Source organism: Scardinius erythrophthalmus (genome assembly GCF_964197995.2).
Source record: "Scardinius erythrophthalmus genome assembly, chromosome: 2".
NCBI lineage: Eukaryota > Metazoa > Chordata > Actinopteri > Cypriniformes > Leuciscidae > Scardinius > Scardinius erythrophthalmus.
In genome coordinates, this window is record NC_138222.1 from 38368629 (window position 1) to 38392446 (window position 23818).

Consider the following 23818-nt stretch of genomic DNA (forward strand, 5'->3'; position numbering starts at 1 on the left):
CTGCTGATTTGTATGAGAGATGACTTCTGTTCCTTTCTTCCCTCTCTTGGTATCAGTGGTGTAACCTGCATGTCCCGGTGTCAAGCTGTGGCTTCTTAATGCACTGTGGAGAGAGAAAGGGTATTAGGGATTGGAGGAGCTAAAGTTGTTGTTGTTATTTTTCCCAAATAGTCTTTGAATGTCTTATACTGTATCACCTACATTTACATATTTACTTTTTTTTATTTGAATTTTAAAGGCTACATTTGAATTTTTTATTTTAACCAAAGGATCGTATTTTCTACCAGTGTTGATCATTTTAGTGCTATAGGCCTATAAGTGCCTTATATGCTTTGGCAATATTATAATTGTTAATACTGTCATAAAGATTTGTAGATTTGTAGAAAGAAGGATGGATGGATGGATGGATGGATGGATGGTTGGATGGATGGAAGGAAAGAAAGAAAGAAAGAAAGAAAGAAAGAAAGAAAGAAAGAAAGAAAGAAAGAAAGAAAGAAAGAAAGAAAGAAAGAAAGAAAGAAAGAAAGAAAGAAAGAAAGAAAGAAAGAAAGAAAGAAAGAAAGATGGATGGATGGATGGATGGATGGATGGATGGATGGATGGATGGATGGATGGATGGATGGAAGGATAGATGAATCGATATAAATAGATAGATAGATAGATAGATAGATAGATAGATAGATAGATGGATAGATGGATAGATAGATAGATAGATAGATAGATAGATAGATAGATAGATAGATAGATAGATAGATAGATAGATAGATAGATAGTCATTTCAGTCATATCATTTTTATCTGTGAGTTTTCTTCATCTAGCCTAAACATTACATTGTAGTAAAGTTTTAAGCTAATTGTGCCCAGAGCCCAATTTACAGTTCATCCAGTCAATCGTTTTTCACTCTTTAATGTTATTCAGCTCTTGTCCAAACCAGCGATTGGTGTCCGCTCGGCTGGACGTGTTTAGCTGACGTCCTTCCTGCCCATGGCGCCCACGGGGGGCTTTGCGCTGCTCTTTTTATATTTGGAGACTCCAAAAGAATCCCGCTTCCCTTTCATGTGCCGCCTCGGTCCAATCAGACGGAAGGAGAGGCGGCCTGCGCGAGGCGTCAATCACGCTCGCTGAGTGGCTGGAGCGCCTCTCGTCTCGTCCGCTGGAGCTGCAGATCACTCGATCCTCCGCCGTTGCTGGATGTGTACGGAGCCCGCGCGCTCTTCTTTACGGACGCTCACAAATATCGCATTCCTTCTGGATTGTTTTTCATTTCTGATGTTTCTCAATTGCTCTCCGATGCAGAGAAATGGGTAAACTTCATTCCAAACATGGTAAGACGGCATCTCTTTGGTGTTGTAGAGCAAGTCTTTGATTTTAAAGCACTTGTGATATAGTTCTTTCGAGTAATAGCTTACATTTATCCGACATATTTTTCCTTTTCAAAGCTGCTATTTGTAAAGCGAGGGAGAGTCCTGAAGGTGAGTACACTTATTCATTATACAACTAATAACGCTTTTTATGTTATTGATAAAACAAAGCAGCACCGTTAAACATTTGGCGAAAACAAAAAGAAAAGCGTTAGAAACTATATTTGAAAACTGTTTAACTGGTACATAGACTGTAATAGTTGTAAACATATGTATAAATTGTGTTTTCTTGCTGTTTAGGCGATAGTTTTGTAGTTAACGCATGTTTGGCGAGGAAAGGACTGGATGACTGGATGGTTAAGCAGAAGTATTACTGCTCGAGCTCTCGTGCACAACAGCAGGACTGCCAGCAGAAAAATACCTGCGGACAGTCTCCACGGGTACGTCATCGGCTTTAATAATTTCTTTATCACACGTGTGAAGATTTTGGAGTTTCAGAAAGCTGGACTAAGTGACCTTTGCGCTTCGCCGTCGCTCTTTATTGCATTTAAAGACACGAGAATCAACTGTTTGGGTATTAAGTTTTATGGAGAAATGTTGCGCACTTTGAAGCAAGCAACTGAGCTGTTTGCAGTTGAAAGTTCGTATTTTAACTGATCAAAAACTTTGTTTTGTTGTGATAAAGACAACACCGTTTACAACTGTCGCAATTCAACTCTTTTTCTTTCTATTGATCTACATTAATTGCTTATGGGCAGTTGACATGATATCGAGCAGTTTTAGCGGTGTACTGCGATGTGACGTGCTATAATTGATCTAAAATTAGGCTATGTTAAACAAAGAATTCCAATTCTATGCAATTATATGACCTCGAATTAATTGAGAAACTAAATTAAATATTTGTCATTTTAAAATGTATTTATTAGGCTATATCACAAGACCACTTCAAATTATTTTAGTAAATTTTTCTTTGCGCGAGTGTAGGCTACATTTAGAATGTCGATGTTGAATAGAAGTTACGTTAATGGAAATATTACATGACAGCTACCCGTATTCGGTTGTCGTTGATATTCGCGTTGCTTCGAGGCCACACGCGCTACTAGACCACCCAATTCACGCGCTTTGAAAACGATCTTGGCATTGTTTTGTGACGTCATCGAGAACAATAGTTTACTCTCTGGAAACACTGTAGTTTGAGCCCATATGAAAGCCAGCGGCGTTATTACCAGCCGTGATTAAAGGAGAAACACTCTCTGAATACACGTTTCCCTTTAATGATGTCTGTTAAAACGCTCTCCACGGTTTCAGCTGCTGCCTTTGAAGCCAGAGGAGGAGATTTTGTGTTGTTATTCCTTTGAATGATAGGAAGAGGTAAAATCAGGTTTCCAGACAGGTTCAGGCTGTCATTTTGAGGGGAAATATCAATGGGTAGGCTAAATAAATAGCCCAAATACGTTTGCTATCCTAAAGGCGGAATGTGTATTTGAAAGTATATATTTGAATATTAACGTCTTTATATTGCAAGCAAAAAAGTTGTGCGTTTGAATCTTGAATTTGCCCAACAAGGAAAATGTTATAGCAGTCGTGTTTAGACAAAAGGCGCATCAACTTTTCACTGGCGGCTCACATGGGTAAATGGTTTATTTGAACGTGGTGGGAAGAACTGTGTGAGGGCTAGGAACAGATGCAAGTTCTCTCTGTAGGTAATAGATCACGGCGGGTTGAAAGCATTGCAGGCTGACAGGCTGGTGACAGCGCTGTATTGTGAAGTAGAGAGAGGGGTGGAGGGAGGGCCAGTCTGTCTCAGATTTGGCATCCTAGTAAACACGTAAGAGCACTGTCGTTTTGGAGAGGAGAAATCCTCTGGAAATACCTCGGAGTAAGCCTCTTTTGGTCAAGGGCTGTTGTGGAGTCTCGAAAGATTTTTTTTTAAGGGTTGGAGAGATAGCAAGAAATGCTGAGAGTGACAGAAAGAGAGAGAGAGAGGAAATATTAAACAGCAGGAGAGTACAGCCACAGCCTCTTAAAACCCAATCCTCAAATGTGGACTTCCAAACACAACACAAATTTTCAGAATCAGGAATGTTCCTGGAGAAATGCTGCATTTGATTTCTTCTCAAATCACTAAAAAAGTAATGGCAATAAACAGTGATTTGGCATGTAAGATGGCATGCATAATGCTGCACTGCAAACAAAGACTTTGCAATGAAATTGTGAAGTGTGGATTTTAGCTCTTGTGTTTTAAAGGGGAGAAAATAAGTTTAAGGTGCACGGAACGCACAAAGTTCACACAGTTTGATGTTTATTACTGTGAGAAGGAAGTTTTATTGTAGCTGGAGAGATCATAATGCACTGAACAACAGTTACAAAGTCTGAAATGACTTCATTGGTTTACCTGTTGTTTATTTAGGTATTCGGATTTCACCACACTTAACTTTAAAGCCAAAAAGTTTTCTATTTTAACATTTGCCTTGCATTTCATTCCATCAATATGATAGTCTGCAAATGAACCAGGAATTGTCCAACAATAGCCTACCCGCTTGTTTTTCTTCTGATGTACTAATAAGAAGTTTAAGAAACAATAGCACCGAGGAGTGTGTGTTTTCCCAGTTGGTGTGAAGTGATTTGTTCAGACTGGGAAAGGATCCCTACTGAAAGAATTCAAACATTTGAACAATCTTTTTAATCACATGAGCTTAGTGGAGTGATGGAATGAAAGAATGAGAGGAGGCGAGAAGGTGTTTGAAATCATAAATATTTATTTCTAAATACTTATTTTGTTTTGACATTACAAAGAATCTCCAGAACAGTTTAATATTTTATGGAGTGATGAAATTTGAGGCTGGTTTAGCTGGAAGGAGGATTTGCATCCCTTTGTTGGTTCCCCCTTTTTAGATTGCAAGTGAACTATTTGAGAATGTTTCAACCATTATTTTTATTATTCTAGTGAGAAATGTTGATTGGTGTGTGGAGTTTACCGAAAATGTGTTTTTCCTGTTTTATTTATTCATTTGTTTTCTTAATGTTTCTTGAGCTTTAATGTAGCCACCACTTATTTCCTGATCTTCTGAATCGGAGATATTTTACCGTGATGTTGATACTATACTACATATATTATAAAATGAGCTTGTCAAAAGTAATTACTTAAGTTAAACAATCTAGTACTTATATAAGATTTCTCTTTCTTACTGAGAAAAGCCATGGACTGGTTGAAGAAGAATTACCTCACTCCCTCAGCATGAAGAAAGCATAAACCTCACTCATAAAAGCAGGCTGATACTGGGACTAATAGAGGCTACCTGGACAGTTATTTATTTATAGCAGCTGTGTGGACAGTTGTGTGTGTCTGTGTTGTTAATGTGGTTCAGATGGTATGGATGGTGGGGAGTCGGAGTCAGGAACCTGTTTGATGAGTGTGTTGGGTTGTGCGGTGTTAACTAGCCTTCACACACACAACTTTCTTATGTAGAACTGCCCATTTTCCAGTCTACTTTGCATTGGTCCTGTGCCTTTTTGTAAATTACACTATAGGGTCTTGTTTAAAAAGAGGTGAGGGTCAGATTTGTGGCCTAGCTGTTAGCAGGTTGAGCTCTGGTTCTCATGTGGGAAAGTAAATTAAAGTCTAGCTCCATCATTTCCTGTCCTCTTTATGCAACTTTTCGGACCTACTGTTTCACTTTTTTGTATTCTGGTCTAAAGTCATTGCAGTGATGCTCTTGTTCCTTTAAAACTGATTGATTGATGTTCTGTCATGTGGTGCAGCTTTTATCAATGTGGGGCTAACAGTCGTGTTTATGTGTGTTAGTCCCATTACCAAGCTGTAGTGAACCTCAGCTAGTCATCATTTAAACAGAGACCAGACCTTCTTAAAAAAGATATCACCACAGCGCTAAAACCTGTCCGAATAACACTATCAAAGAAGAAACTCAACATCATAGCTCTAAAATCAGTCAGAATCAAAGTGCCAAGACCAGACGATGTTACTGCTTTGAAATGTGGCTTTTGAAAACCACTCTGAAACCAGTTGGCACAGCAGTTCTAAACTAGGGCAAACCAGACATCACAGCTTTAAACATAATCTCTGCCACAGTCAAAACCGGCCAATAGGTCAACTATAAACCAGGCTTGATCATGACTTTGAAAGCATTCTGTATCACTCTGTGTAGTATCGCTCAGGGACCAAACACTTTGAAGCCCAGATCAAACAGAGAACTGTAATTCTAAAAATAATTTCTTCAGGAATTTCAGAACTTTTGGGGAAATTTTTTGGATTCCAAAGATCACTATTTAAACCCTTCCAGACAACATGCACACTTTTTCTTTTTCTTGCTGTCTTTACTTCAGAGTTTTCTTTATTGTAGCACAAAGACTGACAGTGTATGCACTATATTCCTTTGTCTCTTTTATTCCCTTCACAATATCCAAAGTATTTCTTTCACTTTAAGCTTCAAGTGTAGTTGTCACGCACTTACCATTAGACTTTTTTCTCTTTCTGTTCTAGACGTCAGCTTTACCATGTCTCTCCAGGGCTGGTTAAGAAAGGATGACAGAAAGAGATTGAAAGACAGAGGGTGGGGGCGGAAGAGAAAAGCCATGTTTTTTCTCTGTCTAAAAGAGAAAGAAAAGGGAAGAGGGTGCCTCCGGGGAGTGAGACAGCACCTGGCTCCAGTGTAGGGCTGTTGAGGGGCTCCTATGAGAAAGGAAAATAGGATAAGAGACAAGAAGGGAGGAGGGGAACAGAGTTCTTCCAGGACCAGAATAGTAAAGGGACCTGCTGGTGGCTGCTCTGTCATCTACTCTATCAAGTATTTGACATTGTTTAATGTTAACATTACTGCTACAGACTGAACTCACACCATTTTTCTTACATCCTGAAACATATCTGTCTGTTCAGAACTGAGGAAATAAAACATTTAGCACATTTCTTTTCCATACTTTGTGTGTGTTTGTGTATGTGTACCGGGTAAACCCTACGGTATGAGGACCAAATGTCCCCACAAGGATAGTAATACCAGTAATTATTGAGCTTGAGGGGACATCTTTTTTTGGTCCTCATGGGAAAACATACTTTTTTTTTTTTTTTTTGCAATTTTTTGAAAAATTTAAAATGCAGAAAGTTTTACCCATTTTTTCAGGATTTCTTTGATGAATAGAAGGTTCAAAAGTACATAATTTATTTAAAATAGGATTTTTTTAGCAACATTGTAAAAGTCTTTACTGTCACATTTGATCGATTTGCTGAATAAAACTATTAATTATTAAAAAATTCTTAGTGGCCCCAAAGTTTACAATTTCAAGGCCAACTGTAGTCTCATTAAAATGTATAAATGCTGGGCGAAGCGGAACTACAATCACATTATCTAGGTCTGTTAGTAAGAAACGTAATAAACGTACTGGCGCTATTTTAGTTGAGCTTAAGAGCTGGAAAAAGACAGATTATTGTTTATACTGTAATTAAACTATTTAAATGCATTGACTGTCATTGATTCATTCATTGAGGTTTATGAATGAGTCTGTATCAGGAATATCAGCTTGTGCACGGCATCTATGTTGGGATAACCTGTAAAGAGATGTGGAACTTGAAAAGCAGCTTTGAGGTGACTAGACTTTCTTCTCGAGTTACTCTTGGTTAGTAGACATGCAATGCTGGCTTGTAAGTACACATGGAAAGCATTGCAGTCATCTCAGTTGTAGGTGATTTAAATGATTTGCCCCATGTTTTGTATGTGTTTTTCCATTCAACTATGAGTAATGCATGTATGTAAGTATGTGTGTAAAAATAGTGTTCAGGTATGTGTGTCATGGGGGTGGGCTGGAGGCTAGGATGGCGCCTGGCTAGGTGCATCAGAGAGAGAGAGAGAAAGTGTGTGTGTGTGTGTTGTGCATTAAAGCACGTCTGTCCGGATGTGCTCTAGAGATCAAAGTGCATGGTGGGAATGTGTGGACTGAGTTGCCAGGATTAACAGCTGAGAATTGGGCTGTGTTTTCCAAATTTCCTTAAACACACATACACACACACTCAACCACAGGCACAAGCAGCAGAGCTGAGGACAGTGTTATTCCAACCTCTTCAACACCCCTATTTATTCAGCTGCTCTGACACATTTATATTTCTTCCGTACTTCAAAGGGAAGAATGAGATACTTGATTTGCTATCTGTAAATAAACATTTAGCCTACTAATATGTATTTACAAACATATTTAAAATCATAAAATTGTATCACAGTTGTAAAAAAATATTTATCACCACAACTGTTTTTAACATTGATTATAATTAGAAATGTTTCTTGAGCCCCAAATCAGCATATTTCTGAAGGATCATGTGACTCTAAAGTAATGATGCTGAAAATTCAGCTCTGCCATCACAGGAATAAACTATATTTTAAAATACATTCAAATAGTAAACAGTTATTATAAAAAATTTAATAATATTTTGCAATAAAACATTAATATATTATTATTTTAATCAAGTTCATGCAGTCTTGGTGATCATAAGATACTTATTTATTTCAAAAACTTTAAGATCATACTGTTCCCAAATTTCTTTGATAATTTTTTTTTGTATTAGCTTATCACTTTTTAAGAGACAGTAATAACAAATAGCAGGGATTTTTTTGTTACCCTGTTTAATTCATAATTTTATTGCTATCTATCTGTGTTTAGAGTGCTTATGAAATAGTCATATTGAAGGATTTGATAAATCTCTGACTTCCACAAATCTCCAGCTTTCTGTTACTCTGGTGTTTAAAGTCCTTCAGAGAGGAAACAGGCTGGAGTTTCAAACACAATGTTTGAAAAGTCTTTCTCTGTATTTTTGGGGCAGCTTAGTTATTCCTTTTCTCTGCCTTTAAAAAGAAAAGGAAGAGGGGAAATGGGGAGAGGGTAAAGGAGGGATCACCTAAGGGGAAGAGAGAGTAGAACAAACGGGGGAGCGCTGCTTCATTTTCAGTGCTTCAAAGCGCGCTCTCTCTCTCTGCAGCTTTCATGCTTTTAGTGTCTCTAGAAAATGAGAGCATAGCCTCACCAGTACTATGTTTGCATCATTTTAGCTCAGTAAGTGTCCTGTTGTTGCCTGCAAACTGATAAGATTGATGCTTTTATCTCTCACTAACTATTCTGCCAACAACCTCTTTCTCTTGAGTCTATCAGTGATACTGACTGTTGTTTTAGTCATATAGTCTGTGTTGGGATGTAAAAGTGTCCTTCTAGCTCCTGTATTTGTAATGTCTGCCTATATTCTCCATTAAGAAAGAGGAACTGCCCACATCCTGCCCCAACTTTTTTTTTTAATATAAACTACTACATTTGTTAAGTCATTTTATGGTCTTTGAATGCTCAAAATACACGATCAAACATACTTGATAAATACAATCATGTTTACATCCAGTTTAATAAATCTGCATTTGTTAAGATCTCTGTAACTAGTAGATATGATCCATATCTCTATAGTGACAGAAAGTGTGTATACGAGTAAGAAAGGCTAGTGTGTGTGTGTGTTTCTGTGGTCAGTAAGTGTGTGGTGACATAAGCATAGAGCACTTTGATGTGGATGAGGTAATGTGTGAGGAAATGTTTGCAATGTTAATCTCATCTGAGAAATTACTAAGGAGCCTCTACAGACACAGACACAAGCAGCTGCCCACACACACACCATAATGATTTATTTGTGTCCACTTTGCAAAGACAATATAAAAAAGAGCATGAACTGTACAGATGCATATGCAAGGTTACGGTCTAATCACCAGTTTCGAGGATACAAGACACAACACTTACTCCAAACACAGCGACGGCCAAATGAAGCTGGTATTGAGCAGTCAGTGTTTTGCTAATCACTTTCTTAGCCAAACTCAACATCTATAAACCCCACACAACTGACCTGTTTACATGGCCTTTTAGCCTACACTGTAATACATGTACACATACTTCACACAATTAACACATGGATGTGCGTACACATATGCACTTTGTTTGACTTTATGAATATATTGCAATGTATACTCCATTTAACAGCATTCACAAACACAGGCATTCAATGCATGCATAATAGAAAGTTTCATCATTGTCCAGAGTGTGCTATTTGTCTCCAGAAGGTATAGGCTAAGTAATACAAATTTATTTGTACTCTTTTAAACTAGAATCTCTAGTTTTGAGAATCTCTTAACGCTCTCACACAAACGCTTGTCAACATGGGCATCTATTGTTGCATCTCCAGATGTTTGTTGTTGTTTCGTATTCCGTTTTTTTTTTTTTTTTTTTTTTTACTGTTAAACAACGGCCCGGGCCAATTTTGTCAGCTTGTGGGTCAACTAATGGTTAGTGCAAAAAAAGTTAAGGCATATGTGCGAGTTGTGCGTACTGTAAACACAAATTGTTTAGGTTACCCGACAAAACATTTTTTACAGTCTACAAATAAATTATGTGTGATTGCTATGATATTTATTCATATGTTCTGTTCATTGCATCAAAAGCAGTTTGTTGATGACAGAAAGATGCTTATTTTAATTACTAGGAATGTTATGTTTTGAAAGGTCATATGACTGTGATGACAAGTTTATTTGTGGGCTTATGTAGTAATGTTTACGACTAAAAATTTTCTTCACCACTGTTTTGGTTGAAGATCACCACTGTCTTTCTCAGCTCATTCTCTCTTTCTTCCTCTTTGCTGAATGAGTATTCTCTAATCTGTCCCTTGTTTCGACTATGGCTGTTTGATGAGAGGTGTGTATTGAGACGAAAGTGGTGTTTTCCATCCTGTGTTGGAGGTAAGCTAACCATCTGAACAGAAGCATGGATTTGCAAACACAACCATCCACTACATTTCTGTTGCTCAGCTTGCCTTGATTTAGAAACCTGTGATTCAGTAAATTAACAGGATGTTTTTGGATTCTGAATGCGTGGAATGGGCATTTTGTGCCAGGGCGGTTATATGATTAAATGGACTTGTAACTATAAAATGCTTGAAACATTGAATCAACTGCTGTTTTACACACAGACTGTATACTAAAATCTTTAACAGTCCATCTGCTGCAAATCGCTCTGCTCTGTTCTCTACACCAGATCAGTTGTGGTGTTTAGTCCAAACCGAAGGGTTTAGGTTTGATTTTGATATTGGTGTGGACATAAAAGCAGACTCCCCTCCCCCCCCTTTTTTTCCCCAAAGTATTCATAATTGAAAAAAAACCCAACATTATTTAGGGATTGTCTATATTGACTTCAGTTAATACATTCTGTAGTGTTATAAGTTAGAGGTTAGTAATGACAAGGAGGCGGTTTACTCTGTCCATAGTGCAATCGCCAACATCTCTCATCAGCAACAGAGTACATACATGATGTATAGAATTTACAGGCAGGGTGCAAATAATTTTTTCATATCTCAATATATATCACAGAAAAACAAAATATCGCAATGTCAGTTTTTTCAAATATCATGCAGCCCTGCTGAGTTAATGCCCCAACTGACTTTCTTATGGGTGTGGTGGGATATCATGGCATTGGCAGTGAACAATGCTCTTTCTCTCCTCCAGATCACACTGAAGAACTGGTGAGCTATATTGTTTGCAATCTATCAAACACAAGTCTGTCATAAACGCTGTGTAACTGAGCGCTTTCCTGGCATTCGCTTAAACTTGAATGAATAGTTAAATAAGGAAAATTGTGTCAACAATCTGTTTATAGAATGTAAATCTTTTTTTCTCTGAAGCTGACAAGTGCTCCCGGCGCACGTGAACACATACTTTCTACGGCAAGCCCCGAAGGGACAAATAGGCTACATATCACACGCATGCACAGGGTGAAGTCACTCCATGATTTGAATCCTGATACAATTGTCTCCATTTGCACGGCGCTTCTTTCTTCACATTGATTAGCTGCCAAAATGGGGTGTTACAATGTCTCGGATGACACTGAATCCGAGAGTCAGAGGGAGTCATTTAATTTGTTACCTCTTTAGCAGCCTTAATCGGAGTGTGACACCCACAAAATTCAAGACAGGCAGCAAGACATCGCCTTATTTATTGGTCAGTGTGGGATATCATCCAAAAACGAAACGTCTGTCATCATTTACTCGTACACATGACTTTCTTTCTTCTGTGGAACATAAACAAATATATTTTGAAGGATGTTTTTGTGCATACAATGAAAGTGAATGGGGTTCAAAACATTTACTTTCATTGCATGTTCCAAAAAAATAAAAAATAAAAAAATAGAAAAGACAGAAGAAATAAATTCATACAGGTTTGGAATGACATGAGTAAATGATGACCGAATATATTTTGTTTGGGGTGACCTGTCCCTTTAAGAGTGCAGTACTGACACTCCAGTCAGTAGTTCAGGTTGTCTGGGTTGTCTGTTCTGCTCATTATAAAGTATGAAGTGCTTATGTAGGTCACTGCACTCCAGACGCTTTCATCCTCACATTTAGGAAAGTATGTAGGGTACTGGGGGGAGTACAGGGAGTCATTTTTGGATTGGCCCGTAGCTAGCGAGGGCCGGTTTTGCCGTGCCCTCGGTGCTGGGGGCTGTGCTAGCATATACATCCCCTCTCCAGAGATCCTGCGCATGTAACCGTATACGCTTAAGCAAGATAACAGACACAGAAGATTAATCAGGAATTCAGTTGCAAGTCTTTTTCCGTCAGCGCTCGTGACTATATGTTCATGGTTGATTGTCTCGCTGGTGAAATATGGCACCTGTAGGTGCATGTGTCTTTGTGAAGGCTTAAATTGTCTTAAAAATGGAGTGGTTCTGGTTGGCTGCCGTTCACAGTGCTGAAGCCTTCCATCTTTTATTCCTGGTTTTAATATGATTAGGACTGGTCTGTGAGTGTGAAAACCGAAGGTGACAGAGAAGGAGTGAGAAGGCGACAGAGAGAGAGTCGACTGTCTTAATTAAGTTTTCCAGGGTTTGATGACGTTCCAAGGCTATGGCGTAGTGAAGGCTTGGCGACTGATCTTGTCTGTGTGTTTTATGTGTGGGTGTGTGCGTCTGGCCCATGATCATGCAGAACTGTCATCAGCTCTGTAAATTGTCCATCAGCCCTTGTGGCGTGGCAAGCAAACAGAAAATACAGACAGAGTTGTGTGGGACTTTCCACAACACACACACTCACACACAAACACTCCCTTACCCACATACATGCATTCACACACATACCATAATGACAAAATGAACAAGGCCACATTCATATGAGTAATCTAATCAAGACACATATCCCCGTACTTAACCTAGGTGAGAAATCTCCTAGCTTTCTCTTTGCAGATTTCCCTGTGTATTTTTTTCATAGTCCTTACCAGGGCCGTACGCACCATTGAGGTCCAAATCAAAGTAGGCTTTAGGGCTTCATGTTCACATAAGGTGCGAGCCGAGCGCGAATTCCAGCGCGACGCTTCACGACACGCTTTCAGTTAAAGGTCATATAGTGCGAGTCTGGCCTTCGAGATGTAAGTAGCTAAACCAAACAACTGTTTACGATAAAAGTATTGAACGAGTAACAGAAACAATCAGTTTGCAAAGAGTGTATCAATCAAAGCTCAGCTTGGGAAGATAACATATACAGAGAAAGATTAGGAGACTGCAAGAAGTAAGAGAGAATGTGATGGAGATGAGCGAGGAAGAGCAGATATTGTATACTGTGCCCATGAGATTATCATTATTACAGTGTATTCCTATTTAACACATATAAATGTTCTTTGCTAATTACAGTGGAAAATATAAGCTCAATTTTACAACACAAGCACCTATTAATTATAATACCATAATAGTAGTACTGTATAAATATTAATATTTGTATATGGCCCTCGAATATGTTATATTTCACCAGTATCAGCATTGGGAGTGTTTGCGCAACTTGCATCATTAAGCCAGTAGGTGGTGACAAGTGACTGTCTTCATGAGTGAACAATTGAACCATTAAATGAACAGATTAGTCCAACAAGTTGCTGAAACCAATATTTGATGCTCATATCAATTGCTCATTTGCCTCTGGACACAGAAGTATTGCATTGACATTTGATTGAAATGCCCCCGAACCCCCATAGCAGGATCACTATAGCAAGGACCTCGGTATTTATAAAATCCTGCGTACGGCCCTGGTCCTTACATATTAATGTGCCAGTCCAGACACTTGGGGGTGACCACACAAATAATTACCCTCAATCCGGTTATTCGTTAAAAACAGCTAGCCCACGAGTCTCCAACTCCTTGGGGGCACTACCCAAGTGGTATTTTCTGTTGTGACTTCAAACTTTCATTTATTAATGTATTTATTTATTAAGGTTTAAGTCATTCAGAACTGCTTTTTATTTATTTACATTTTTGTTTAGAGGAGCATTAAGTCTGTAGTATTAAAGGGGGGGTGAAACACTCATTTTCAGTCAATCTCATGTTAATCTTGAGTACCTATAGAGTAGTACTGCATCCTTCATATCTCCAAAAAGTCTTTAGTTTTATTATATTTATAAAAGAAAGATAGGCAGTTCCGAGTCTTTCCGGAAAAAAAACGAGCGGCTGGAGGCGTGCCGTGTGGGCTGTGCTTACGCGCCGATAGCTAACAACACACAGACATTTGAAGCAGACAAGCAGTTTTACTCACCGCCTGCGATTCCAACGCACGACCGTGAACCTTTATCATTGGGACTGCTCCATCCTTAAGTATTAGACGATCTGCAAATCCGGTGTCGAACTGGGCCTTGTTTATAAAACAATCATCGTCGAAATGCAGGGAACAAACAGTCTTGCACAACTCTGTTGATGCTCTGGAAAAACAAACTCCATCCACTGGTCCCTTAACGCCGGGTTCTTTGGGAATCTGTGCAGGGATGTCTTGCCCTGGCAACTAAAAACCCACTTCTTTGGTGACACTGACTTCCCTAAAGCCGAGCACAGCGCTGCGATGATGGGCGAACTGCTTTCCGCTCTCTTGCTCTGGTCTACGGTTGCGCGCGCGCGCCCGCACTCTTCCGATAGAAGTGCCCTTAGGACCCATATAAGGAAATTCCGCCCCATCTGACGTCACACATGCCCATACTCGAAAAAAAACTTTCCGAAACTTGTGACAAACCGGAAGGAGCATTTTTGGCACAGAAATACTCCTTCAAACTTACAATTTAATTTTTGAAACTTTGTCCATGTTTAGCATGGGAATCCAACTCTTTAACAGTGTAAAAAACTCAGTATGCATGAAATAGCATTTCACCCCCCCCCCTTTAAGCATATACACACTCATTGGTATCTCAACGCCCTCAAGTTAAATGATCTGACCCCATTGGTCCATTGTTTTTCACTGTCAGAAAATGATCGCAGGATATCTTTGGTCGCAAAACCGTGACAACAGCCGTCTTTGAACCTCTCTCACTGTAGGACCATCGTTTAGGAGCCACAACCACAGAAATTGGTCATCTTTCAGCTGGGATTGGAAAGATTGTACAAATCGCACAATGTGTACCGGGCATTACTCTGTATCTCTTAGTTTTACTTTATTTCATTCTTGTATTTGTAATTTCATATCGAAAGATTCGTTTAGGCTTATTCCACTGATAACAGGGGCAACAAAAACAGCAGTTGAGTGCTTGATGTATGTGTTTATGTGTTATGGCAAATCAATAATGTTGCACTGGGTTCTGTGGCCATCCATTTGTAGTAAAGTACTCAAACTTCTCTTCTTTCCTGTTTTGGCTCGTGTTAAAACAAAAAGATCTAGTTGGTTTTCCACAGAGTGTGAAACATGGTGTCTGGGAAAGAGTTTCTGGTTGCTGGCACAGATTGAGTGAAGCCCTTGTTTATGTTTCACAGGCCTTTTCATGATGCTGCTGAGGCAAAATACCCACAGCAGAAATGTCATTGTTCAACTTCCATCTGTTATAAACATTTATGAACACAAGACAGTTACAAATATGGATATGAATGTATTCACACCAGGAGATTGTCACAGGACACAAGTTCTCTCAGATTATTATTTTTTTCATTCTGTTTAAAATGTTACTCACAAGTAGGGGTGGGCAATTTACTGCTAGACACTATTAATCTGTATAAATATTGTCTCTATCATGGTTACACACTCACCTGACATTGCTGTGCTGCATGGTCATGAAAGCTTATAATTTGAACGAGGACTCATTTTGCTATAGCCAATGTGCATGCTGTCAGAGAGATTGTTTCTGAGCGCTGTCTGAGAGACGTGCTCACATGAAGCCGCTGCTCATAGAATGTGTGGGTACTGATACTGAACAGTTCTTTTTGCCACCTAATTAGGCTTGAACAGTTAAAGCCACATACTAATGTTTCAGAATGCCCGCCTTTGCAAGTATCGTCATAAACACTGTCATTTATGTCTTCAGTGAACATAAACAGTTGAGAAAGAAAACGCCCGAGTATATTGGATCCTTGAATTCGGTCTTAAAGTGACACTAGCATAATAAACCTGCTGCTGTCTCTATATTACAGGTAGGGTAGGCAATATTGGAGAAGCTAGCATTAGCAAGCTAGCATTGAAAGCATTAGATCTCACTCTCCCTTCAGAGCGTCTCCAAAGCCACGCCTCCTCCAAAACACATGAAAACGCAGGTCGCGCACAGCCAGAGCAGATTCAGCGAAGCGTCATCGTCATAAGAGACGTTAAAATACATCATGGGCCCCTATTTTAACGATCTGAAACGCAAGTATCAAACATGAAACGCAAGTAACTTTGTGGGCGGATCTTGGGCGCTGTTGCTATTATACTGGCGGGATAAATGACTCTTGCGCCCGACGCAAATCTAAAATGGGTTGGTCTGAAGTAGCTTCATTATTCATAGGTGTGGTTTGGGCGTAACATGAAATAAACCAATCAGAGCGTCATCTCACATTCCCTTTAAGAGCAGACGCGCTTGTTCCATGGCGGATTGCTATTATAACGGCGGGTTTGCCAGGCGCACACCAGGATCGGTTCACAGCCGAGGAGACCGACGTTCTCGTCAGGGCCGTAAAACACAGAGAAGTGACATTGTATGGGGATGGGAGAAACCCACCCAAATTAGCTTTGGTTAAACAGGCGTATGATAATTTGGGTAAATGTGTAAGCTAGATTTATGCTTATTTTTTCACATCTTCATGGACACAACAATGATTTCCCTCATGTGTTAATATTTTTCCTTGTAATAATGTAGCCTATGATTTGCAAAAATGAAAACTGCTGCTTCTGTGTAGATGAGAGAATCAAAGTGTATGTGCACACGCTACATTGATTATGGCCAAGCATGCGCCCTCAAAATAGCATTTGAATAACATGCGCAATGCGCCACTGACTTTAGACTAGGTTTTTCCTGGTCAGTGGCGGAATTGTTTTCTAAACCTGCAAAAAAGCATCAGGGAACGTTTGCGCCAGAACACGCCGCCTCTTTTCGCTGAACCGCCCCCGGGAGCGCAAGTTCATTCCTTAATTTACCGGCGTGCTTCTGTGGAGGGAAAAGTCCACTATGCGCGGGTGCAAAATAGGAATGATACATGCGTCGGTGTAAAAAGTCAATTGCGCTTTGTGCAAGATAGGGCCCCATGTCTCAAAGCACCTAACATTACAGAGCTTACTTGTACCACCTGACAGCTGCAGATTAATTTCAGCGTTGATAGTGTTGATATAGAAATGCATAAATCTGAGTATTCAAAATCTCTGAATTCAACTTCAACCAGAATAAGAAAAAGTGTTTTTTAAAAAAATGGCCTAACCTACCTTTAATATTAATCAAACAACTAAAGAGAGAAAATCTCTCACTGCTCTTGATTGAATCACTTTTGTACCTTTACCTTTTATAAGAACCTTTAATAAGAATACATGTATGTTTAATTTACACACTGAAGACTATGCAGTGTTAAAGAAGTTAAATAAAATTACTCTTATTAGATCTTGTCAGATCGCCCACCTTTGCTCACAAGACTTAATCTGTGAAATTACAAGATAATTATTTTAATCAAATCCTCTTTACTTCTCTCTAACTCTTTGCACGCAAACTCTGTCCCTTTTTTTCTCAGTGAGTTTTCAGTTGCGCTATAAATGGCACTTAGTCTCCATATACATTAGTGAGTGACCTGAAGCACATGGTCACCCTCACGCAGTGTGTACAGATCCCACTTCAGCCTCTCATTACACCGCTGAAGAGAGATCAGCCTCTATTGATTACACTCTCCACAGCCAATTAACCTCTGATGTTATCTGGCAAGTGTACAAAAACATGTCATTTAATTAAAAAGGACTGTTTCAGTGGTCAAGGTCACTGCAGTACAGTGTGTCCGTGTGCCATGTAGTGACAAACTCCACTATTTGCTTGAAATGTGACTGGAGAGATTATTCATAACTTATTTAATAATAATTCATTCAAAATGTATTATTATTATGTATTTTATTTGTTATTTGTATTTATTTTTCATTCCTATATATCCCTAGTACTCACATTCTCAGGTCTTACCAATACCTGTTAAATGAATCTCTCTGTATTTCTAAAACTCAAATATTTTCATTAATTTGTTCATTGTTATGCATCTAATCGTTTTTTATTGTTTTTGTAATGCATTGTGAAACATCCTTGGGCTTGTGAAATCCAAAATGTTGTTAAATATTATTTAATTTTATTATTTGTATTATTGTATGGGCTGTGCAAGATGGTTTCACCTATAGTAGGGTGGGGGGTGAGAAAACAGAAGCAGAGAAACGAGAAAAGAGGTTTTAATATATGGTAGAGACTGGTGGACTCTATAGAGCTTTTTAAGAGTGACTGAGAGGGGCGGACAGACGCCACAGTGATTGTGCTAAACGCCACTTAGAGGTGAAGTTTCAGGGATTAGTGAGTTTCTCACAGCCCTCAATGTCCTGCGTAACAACACATATCCACACTCTCAAACACAGCACACTCATTTGAAAGGGCCAAGTAGTGCTTTAGCCAAACTTGACCTTGAATGATAGAGAGAAAGAAAAATATTAAAGAGAAATAGTAGGAGAAATTCTGCTGACTGGTTTTCATTTCAACCAACTGAAAATAAGTCATATTTATAATACATCTCATCCATCATCCAGACAACGCATAATTAGCGCATTCCCCTCGCATGCTGTTGGCTAACCTCTCGAGCATTATGGTGAACGTGTGTGTTTGTGTGCGCGGCTTTGTGTCTCTAGCGGCCAGTGTATGGCTGGAGGCACTACAGCAAGACATTTAGTGTGCTTGTCTAGTGTGGATGAAGACAAAGCATCCCCTCATTGGCAGAAAAACAGCATATACACACATGCAGCTGCAGAGCTTCAGCGGATGCTGTCGGGTCAGTCTTTGGGCCAGAGAAATGAATCGTTAGTATCCAGACAGCTGGAGTGTTAAAATGAGACAAAGGTAGCAGATGTGTTGAGACAATAGTCTTCTTCTAGACTGATTTCTGGTTTGGAAGATGACAGAAATGTTGTAGACTGCTGCTTGTGTGTTGTGTTGTGTTGTGTTGTGTTGTGTTGTGTTGTATGGGTAGAATGGTTTAATATGTTAGATGAGAATTACTCTTTCACTCTATCTGTGATGTCATCCATCTAGTCTTTGGAGGTGTTGTCTAGCGGTTCACACCCATGCTGAGGTGCTCATGTGGGGGATGCAAATTAAAATCCAGCCTGCATTATGCATCAATTTCCTGTCTTCATAATACAAATTGCACAAAAACACCAAAATATGTATACGTTCAGTTGTTGTTTCAAATACTATAATTGCATTAGTTTGGCATTCTTTCTAATCTGACAAGTTTCATATTATAATTTTATTCTTTTGAAGAGGCCTAACGCTCTCTTCCTTTCTGTCTCTGCAGGACCCACTGGATGAAGGTTATGCTGAGGGCATCAGCGATGAACATTATCGTTTAGAAGGTAAACTATCTCACTATATCCTCTTAGCAACTGATGTTCTCTTGCATATAAAGAGCAGTTTCTTTATTTCTCCCCCTGGATTAAATACTATATTATCACTATGGTGGTGAGAAGAAAGGGTTTGGTTGAAGTCACAGTGTTGGCACAGAATGATTCTTTTCTTGTAATGTTTATTGAATCATTTGATTGATCAAAAGGCTACAGCAAGGTCAGATCCCTGTGCAACATTTACAGCTTATGTGTGTTTGTAAGTGGTTCGCTCATATCTGTGCGGGTCAAAGGTGAGTCGAGGAGAGATGTGATTGGCTAAGGTGTTTGTGGTGTTATGGTTGCCTCATAGTCAGGAGTTAAATTGTACTGGATCTGTTACCTCTGGAATTGGATCTGGCACCTTTTTTATTGGATCTGTAAAAATGTGCAATTTTTTGTTAATCATATGTGTTTATGCGTCTATAACATCTCCACATGACATATACACAGACATAAGTGAGATATTAGTTTAGTTTGTATACTAGTTTGTTTAAATTTGTGGAAAAGAAAGTTTTTAATCTTTCTTGATGAACCCCCCCCCCCCCCCCCCCCAAAAAAAACAAAAAACAAAAAAAACAATGGAGTGTAAACAGCTTCTTTGATTTTAATGGGAGTGATGTAGTTTTGTAGTTTCCCCCCAAACCTTCTGAATTTGTCATCAATCCTTGGTCAGGATGTCATAATTTGCAAATGAAGCTCATAGTAACGTTAAAAAAAAAAGTATCAACAAGAAACAGTATTCCAACTGCATTTGTTGTAATGAAAACATATGATTGGGATCCAGGTTCTTATCCAAGGTTTAGGCAAGTTTTTATTTTTTTATCCAGCATTTTTGACCTAGCAACGTGAAATTATAACTTGTTGTTAAAGTTTCACTGCACTTTAGCCTGTATCAAACATGCATGCTGAGGAAACACACTCGGCTTCAGTCACCTCACAGTTTATTGTGAACTCCAGGTGAACCTTTAGATTCAAAGCCACGTTTGGGACGCCGCCAAGCTGTCCACTGTGTTGTATAGCGCTGCATTTAAGCTCCGTCACCAGTGCTCTGTTGCGGGTTTGGCTGTCTCATCACTCTGTGGGGCAGGACTTTGACCACTGCTGTGAGAGTTAGCACTTCCTTTGTGTGTATGGTGTGTGTGTAGTTTTTTTGTGACCATTTGTTAGTCCTCTAGATAAACAGCTCCTGTATATTGTGAGCTGGCTGGCAAGCAGACTTTGGCCCTGGAGCTCAGCGTTGCCTTTGAGTTTCTGGCCCTGATCAAAAGCCCTGATCTGACGCTGTTTCCCTCCAAAAAACCTGTAAAAGCTCCCCGGGTACGACTGCTCTCATCCTCTGGTGCTTTTCTTTTCTTTTCTGTTTTCATCCTCCCTTGCCTCTCGCTGCAGAGGGACAAGACAGGTCCTCTTTGATCTGAGCGGATCAGCGGAGGAGAAGTGAATGAGTGAGAGAGAAGACAGAGAGAGATACTGTTGTGTCTGCCTATCCTTTTGGCTCGTACAACAAACACTGTTTCAGATTTGACTTTGCTTAATTAATTAGAGATTCTGTTTTACAGACGGACTGATCCTGGGCCAAAAGGTTTGAGAATGGAACTTCAAAGCACAGGGATTTGGGGCAGGGGGGAGGATTTAGCCTGCAGGACCCAGCCTGGTGCTGAGCCGTGTCCTCACTGAGCTGCGTTAGATCTGCTCTCGTTTAAAACATCTCCGTCTTATTACCCACAGTAGACAAAGAGACAAACTGCCTCTGAAATGTGGGTATTGAGTTCAGGATTAATCCTGACAGGCATTCTCTACTTCAGAACGCGCCACTGTTAGACTGTCTTTCTCACTTTATATTTGCTTGTGTTTTCAGACATAGACACAATTAGGATATCGGGATGTTTCTGAAGTCAGGCCTTAGGTTGTGATGTCAGAAGTTAGTCTATTTAAGCATTTATACTTGCAGCTTTATCCAGGCATATAGCTGAATTTCCCGAAGTCTGCTCTTAAAGGGATAGTTCACCCAAAAATTCTGACGTCTTTTGGTTAAACCTGTATGACGTTTTTCCCCCTGTAAAAATGCACCATAAACCTAACCTCATATGACTATATTCAAAATTGTATAATAGCTACAGACCAAAATTCAAGGTGGTTATTGACTGAAAATCTTGCCTTTAGCCAAAGAACACAAATTTCAGTTGTACTTAAACTTGGCATGTCAGAGTTAAGGCCCTTTCACAACGGATGCGTAACGAAAAAGCGAATAGTTCGTGTGCGAATAGTTCGCGTCAAAACCCATCACATGAGCTGCGTAAACACGGTCTCTATCTCTATCTTTGATGATTAGCTTTCTATCCCAAATGTAGTTTAGCCTTCTAGCCAACACAGCACAGGACTATACAACGACGAAAACTATCAAACAACATACTCACAGTCGTGATAACCGAGTTGGTTGGCAATGCTACGCCACACAATCATTGTCCTTGTAGTATGCGATTGGCTGAAGCCTTTTCTGTCGCCGCAAAAGTAAAAAAGTCATTTTTTCCCGCAGCACATTCGCGTTCGGTGTGAAAGCACTCATTACACAAACAGCTGATCAAAAAGTAAAACCATCGCGTGAATTATTTGTGCGTCAAAATCGCGTCCAGAGTGAAAGGACTTTTACATGCAGTGCCGTTTAATGTAATTGATGTCGAATCTATGTGTTTTGATTTAAACTGCTTACATTTGCTTACATTTACATCTGCTGTCTTGGTTCCTCTCAGTTCTTCATCATCTTACCTAAACATCTTAGAGTTTTTCCTCACCGTTGTTGTTGTTGTTGGCTCGCTTGTAAGGATGCTTTTAGGCTATCCATTGTGAAAGGACTGCCTTTGCACAAAAAAATGGTACTGAATTGAGATTTGGGCATGAGCATGTGTGTGTGTGTGTGTGCCACATGTCAATCAATGCCTTCCCAGACTCTAACAAAGTGTATAGAGGAACATGTACTTCTGAGTTTAACATTGAGGATAAGATAGCAAATTTTGTATAAAGTGTGATTTATTATTATACTATACGACTGTGTGACTGTCTTCAGTATTTGTGACTGGACTGCAGTAGATGACATGGGTCAAAATAACTAGGTGCTTGCATTCTCACTTAACTCTTTCCCTTTTCTGTCTATTTTCTGTCATACATGCACAAGAACTTTTTTTTTTTAAGGCGTATTTCAGTATTTTCCTCATTGAAAAAAAAAAAACACTAAGAAATGGATAACACTTTTGAACAATGTTTGAACAAAATTATGTACAGTCAAATTAGATGAAGACACATCAGTGGTCTGTGAAAACCCATTGGATCACTTGACCAGCCAAATATTACTGGCTTTATCAACCCCATTATTGGAATCGTTCACTTTTTGAATAATTTATTAAAATAGCTGATTATGAATTGCACATTTCTACAAAAGTATCTGTAACTGAACACATTTGTGCTTTTGTGTGATGCTACATACAGAAGATGTCATTATAGGGCCAAGAGGACTGCATTATAGACTAAATTAAAAAAACATGAAATATCTTATTTGAGTTCAGATTTCCTCAACATTATGTGAATGTTTGTCCCTCTGCAGTGGCTCTGCCCCCTGAGAAGACTGACAGCTGCAGTGTGGAAGAGAGAATGCAGGACACTGAAGGCTCTGCCACCGTCGACCCACACAAACAATTACAGTTTGAGGTCAGTATACACCACACACATACATACTACTAGGTAGGGCATTTAAAACTACCTTTTAAAAATGTGGGGTCAGTGTTTTTTTTTTGAAGACATATATTAATCACACACACACAAGACTAAAGCATTAATCAAAAGTGGCAGTAAAGTGTTGAGACATTTTATTATGTTACAAATGATTTCTGTCTCAATGATGTTCTTTTAAACTTTCTATTCAATAAAGAATAAAAAAAATGATTACAGTTTCCATGAAAATATTAAGCAGCACAACCTTTGATAATAATAAGTAATGTTTCTTGAGCAGCAAATCAGCACATTAGAATGATTTCCGAAGGGACATGTGACACTGAAAACTGGAGCAATGACTGCTGAAAATTTTATTTGAATGTGTGTGTTAGTAAAACAATGATTATCATTGTTGTTTATTAATCAGGAGTTGGAGTGCGCTGTGTCAGTTGAAGAAGATAACAGGCAGGAGTGGACTTTTACCCTCTACGACTTCGATAACAACGGAAAGGTCACAAGAGAGGTAAGACGTCTGAGACCTTTTGTCATGGGAAAGCCCAGCAAAACAACACTAACAGGACACAATTAATGGATGTTGCTCTCTGTCTTTTTTCTTCCACCGTGTCACTGTCTCTGTCCTGTCTCTGCATCTCTCACTTCATCTCTCACAACTTTCTTTTACTCTCACTTTCTCACTGTCTCCCTCAGCCTCATAGTTGCTCTGCATTTACATTTCATTTTCACATGCTAAATAGCCTCAGATGTATAGCATGTTTCATGTTTGCGTGTACATGTGCTCTCCACTGCCGTCAGGATCTGTTTACCCTCCCTGAGGCTATGGAGATTCTGATTAACACGTTAT

General features: G+C 39.2%; 1 protein-coding gene across 3 annotated transcripts in view; it reads left to right on the top strand.

Annotated features, from left to right (window-relative positions):
- The first annotated feature begins 1185 nt into the window (after positions 1-1185).
- nkd1 (NKD inhibitor of WNT signaling pathway 1) overlaps positions 1186-23818 on the top strand; it is a 28121-nt gene continuing 5488 nt past the window's right edge. For all 3 annotated transcript variants that reach the window (XR_014029658.1, XM_081359051.1, XM_081359052.1), the window contains exons 1-6: positions 1186-1325; positions 1440-1472; positions 1662-1801; positions 19164-19221; positions 22850-22953; positions 23384-23479. Coding sequence is in view for 2 of the 3 variants with exons in the window: in XM_081359051.1 (XP_081215177.1) it covers positions 1301-1325; positions 1440-1472; positions 1662-1801; positions 19164-19221; positions 22850-22953; positions 23384-23479 (456 nt within the window). In the remaining variant the exon portion in view is untranslated. The remainder of the gene's footprint in view (positions 1326-1439; positions 1473-1661; positions 1802-19163; positions 19222-22849; positions 22954-23383; positions 23480-23818) is intronic.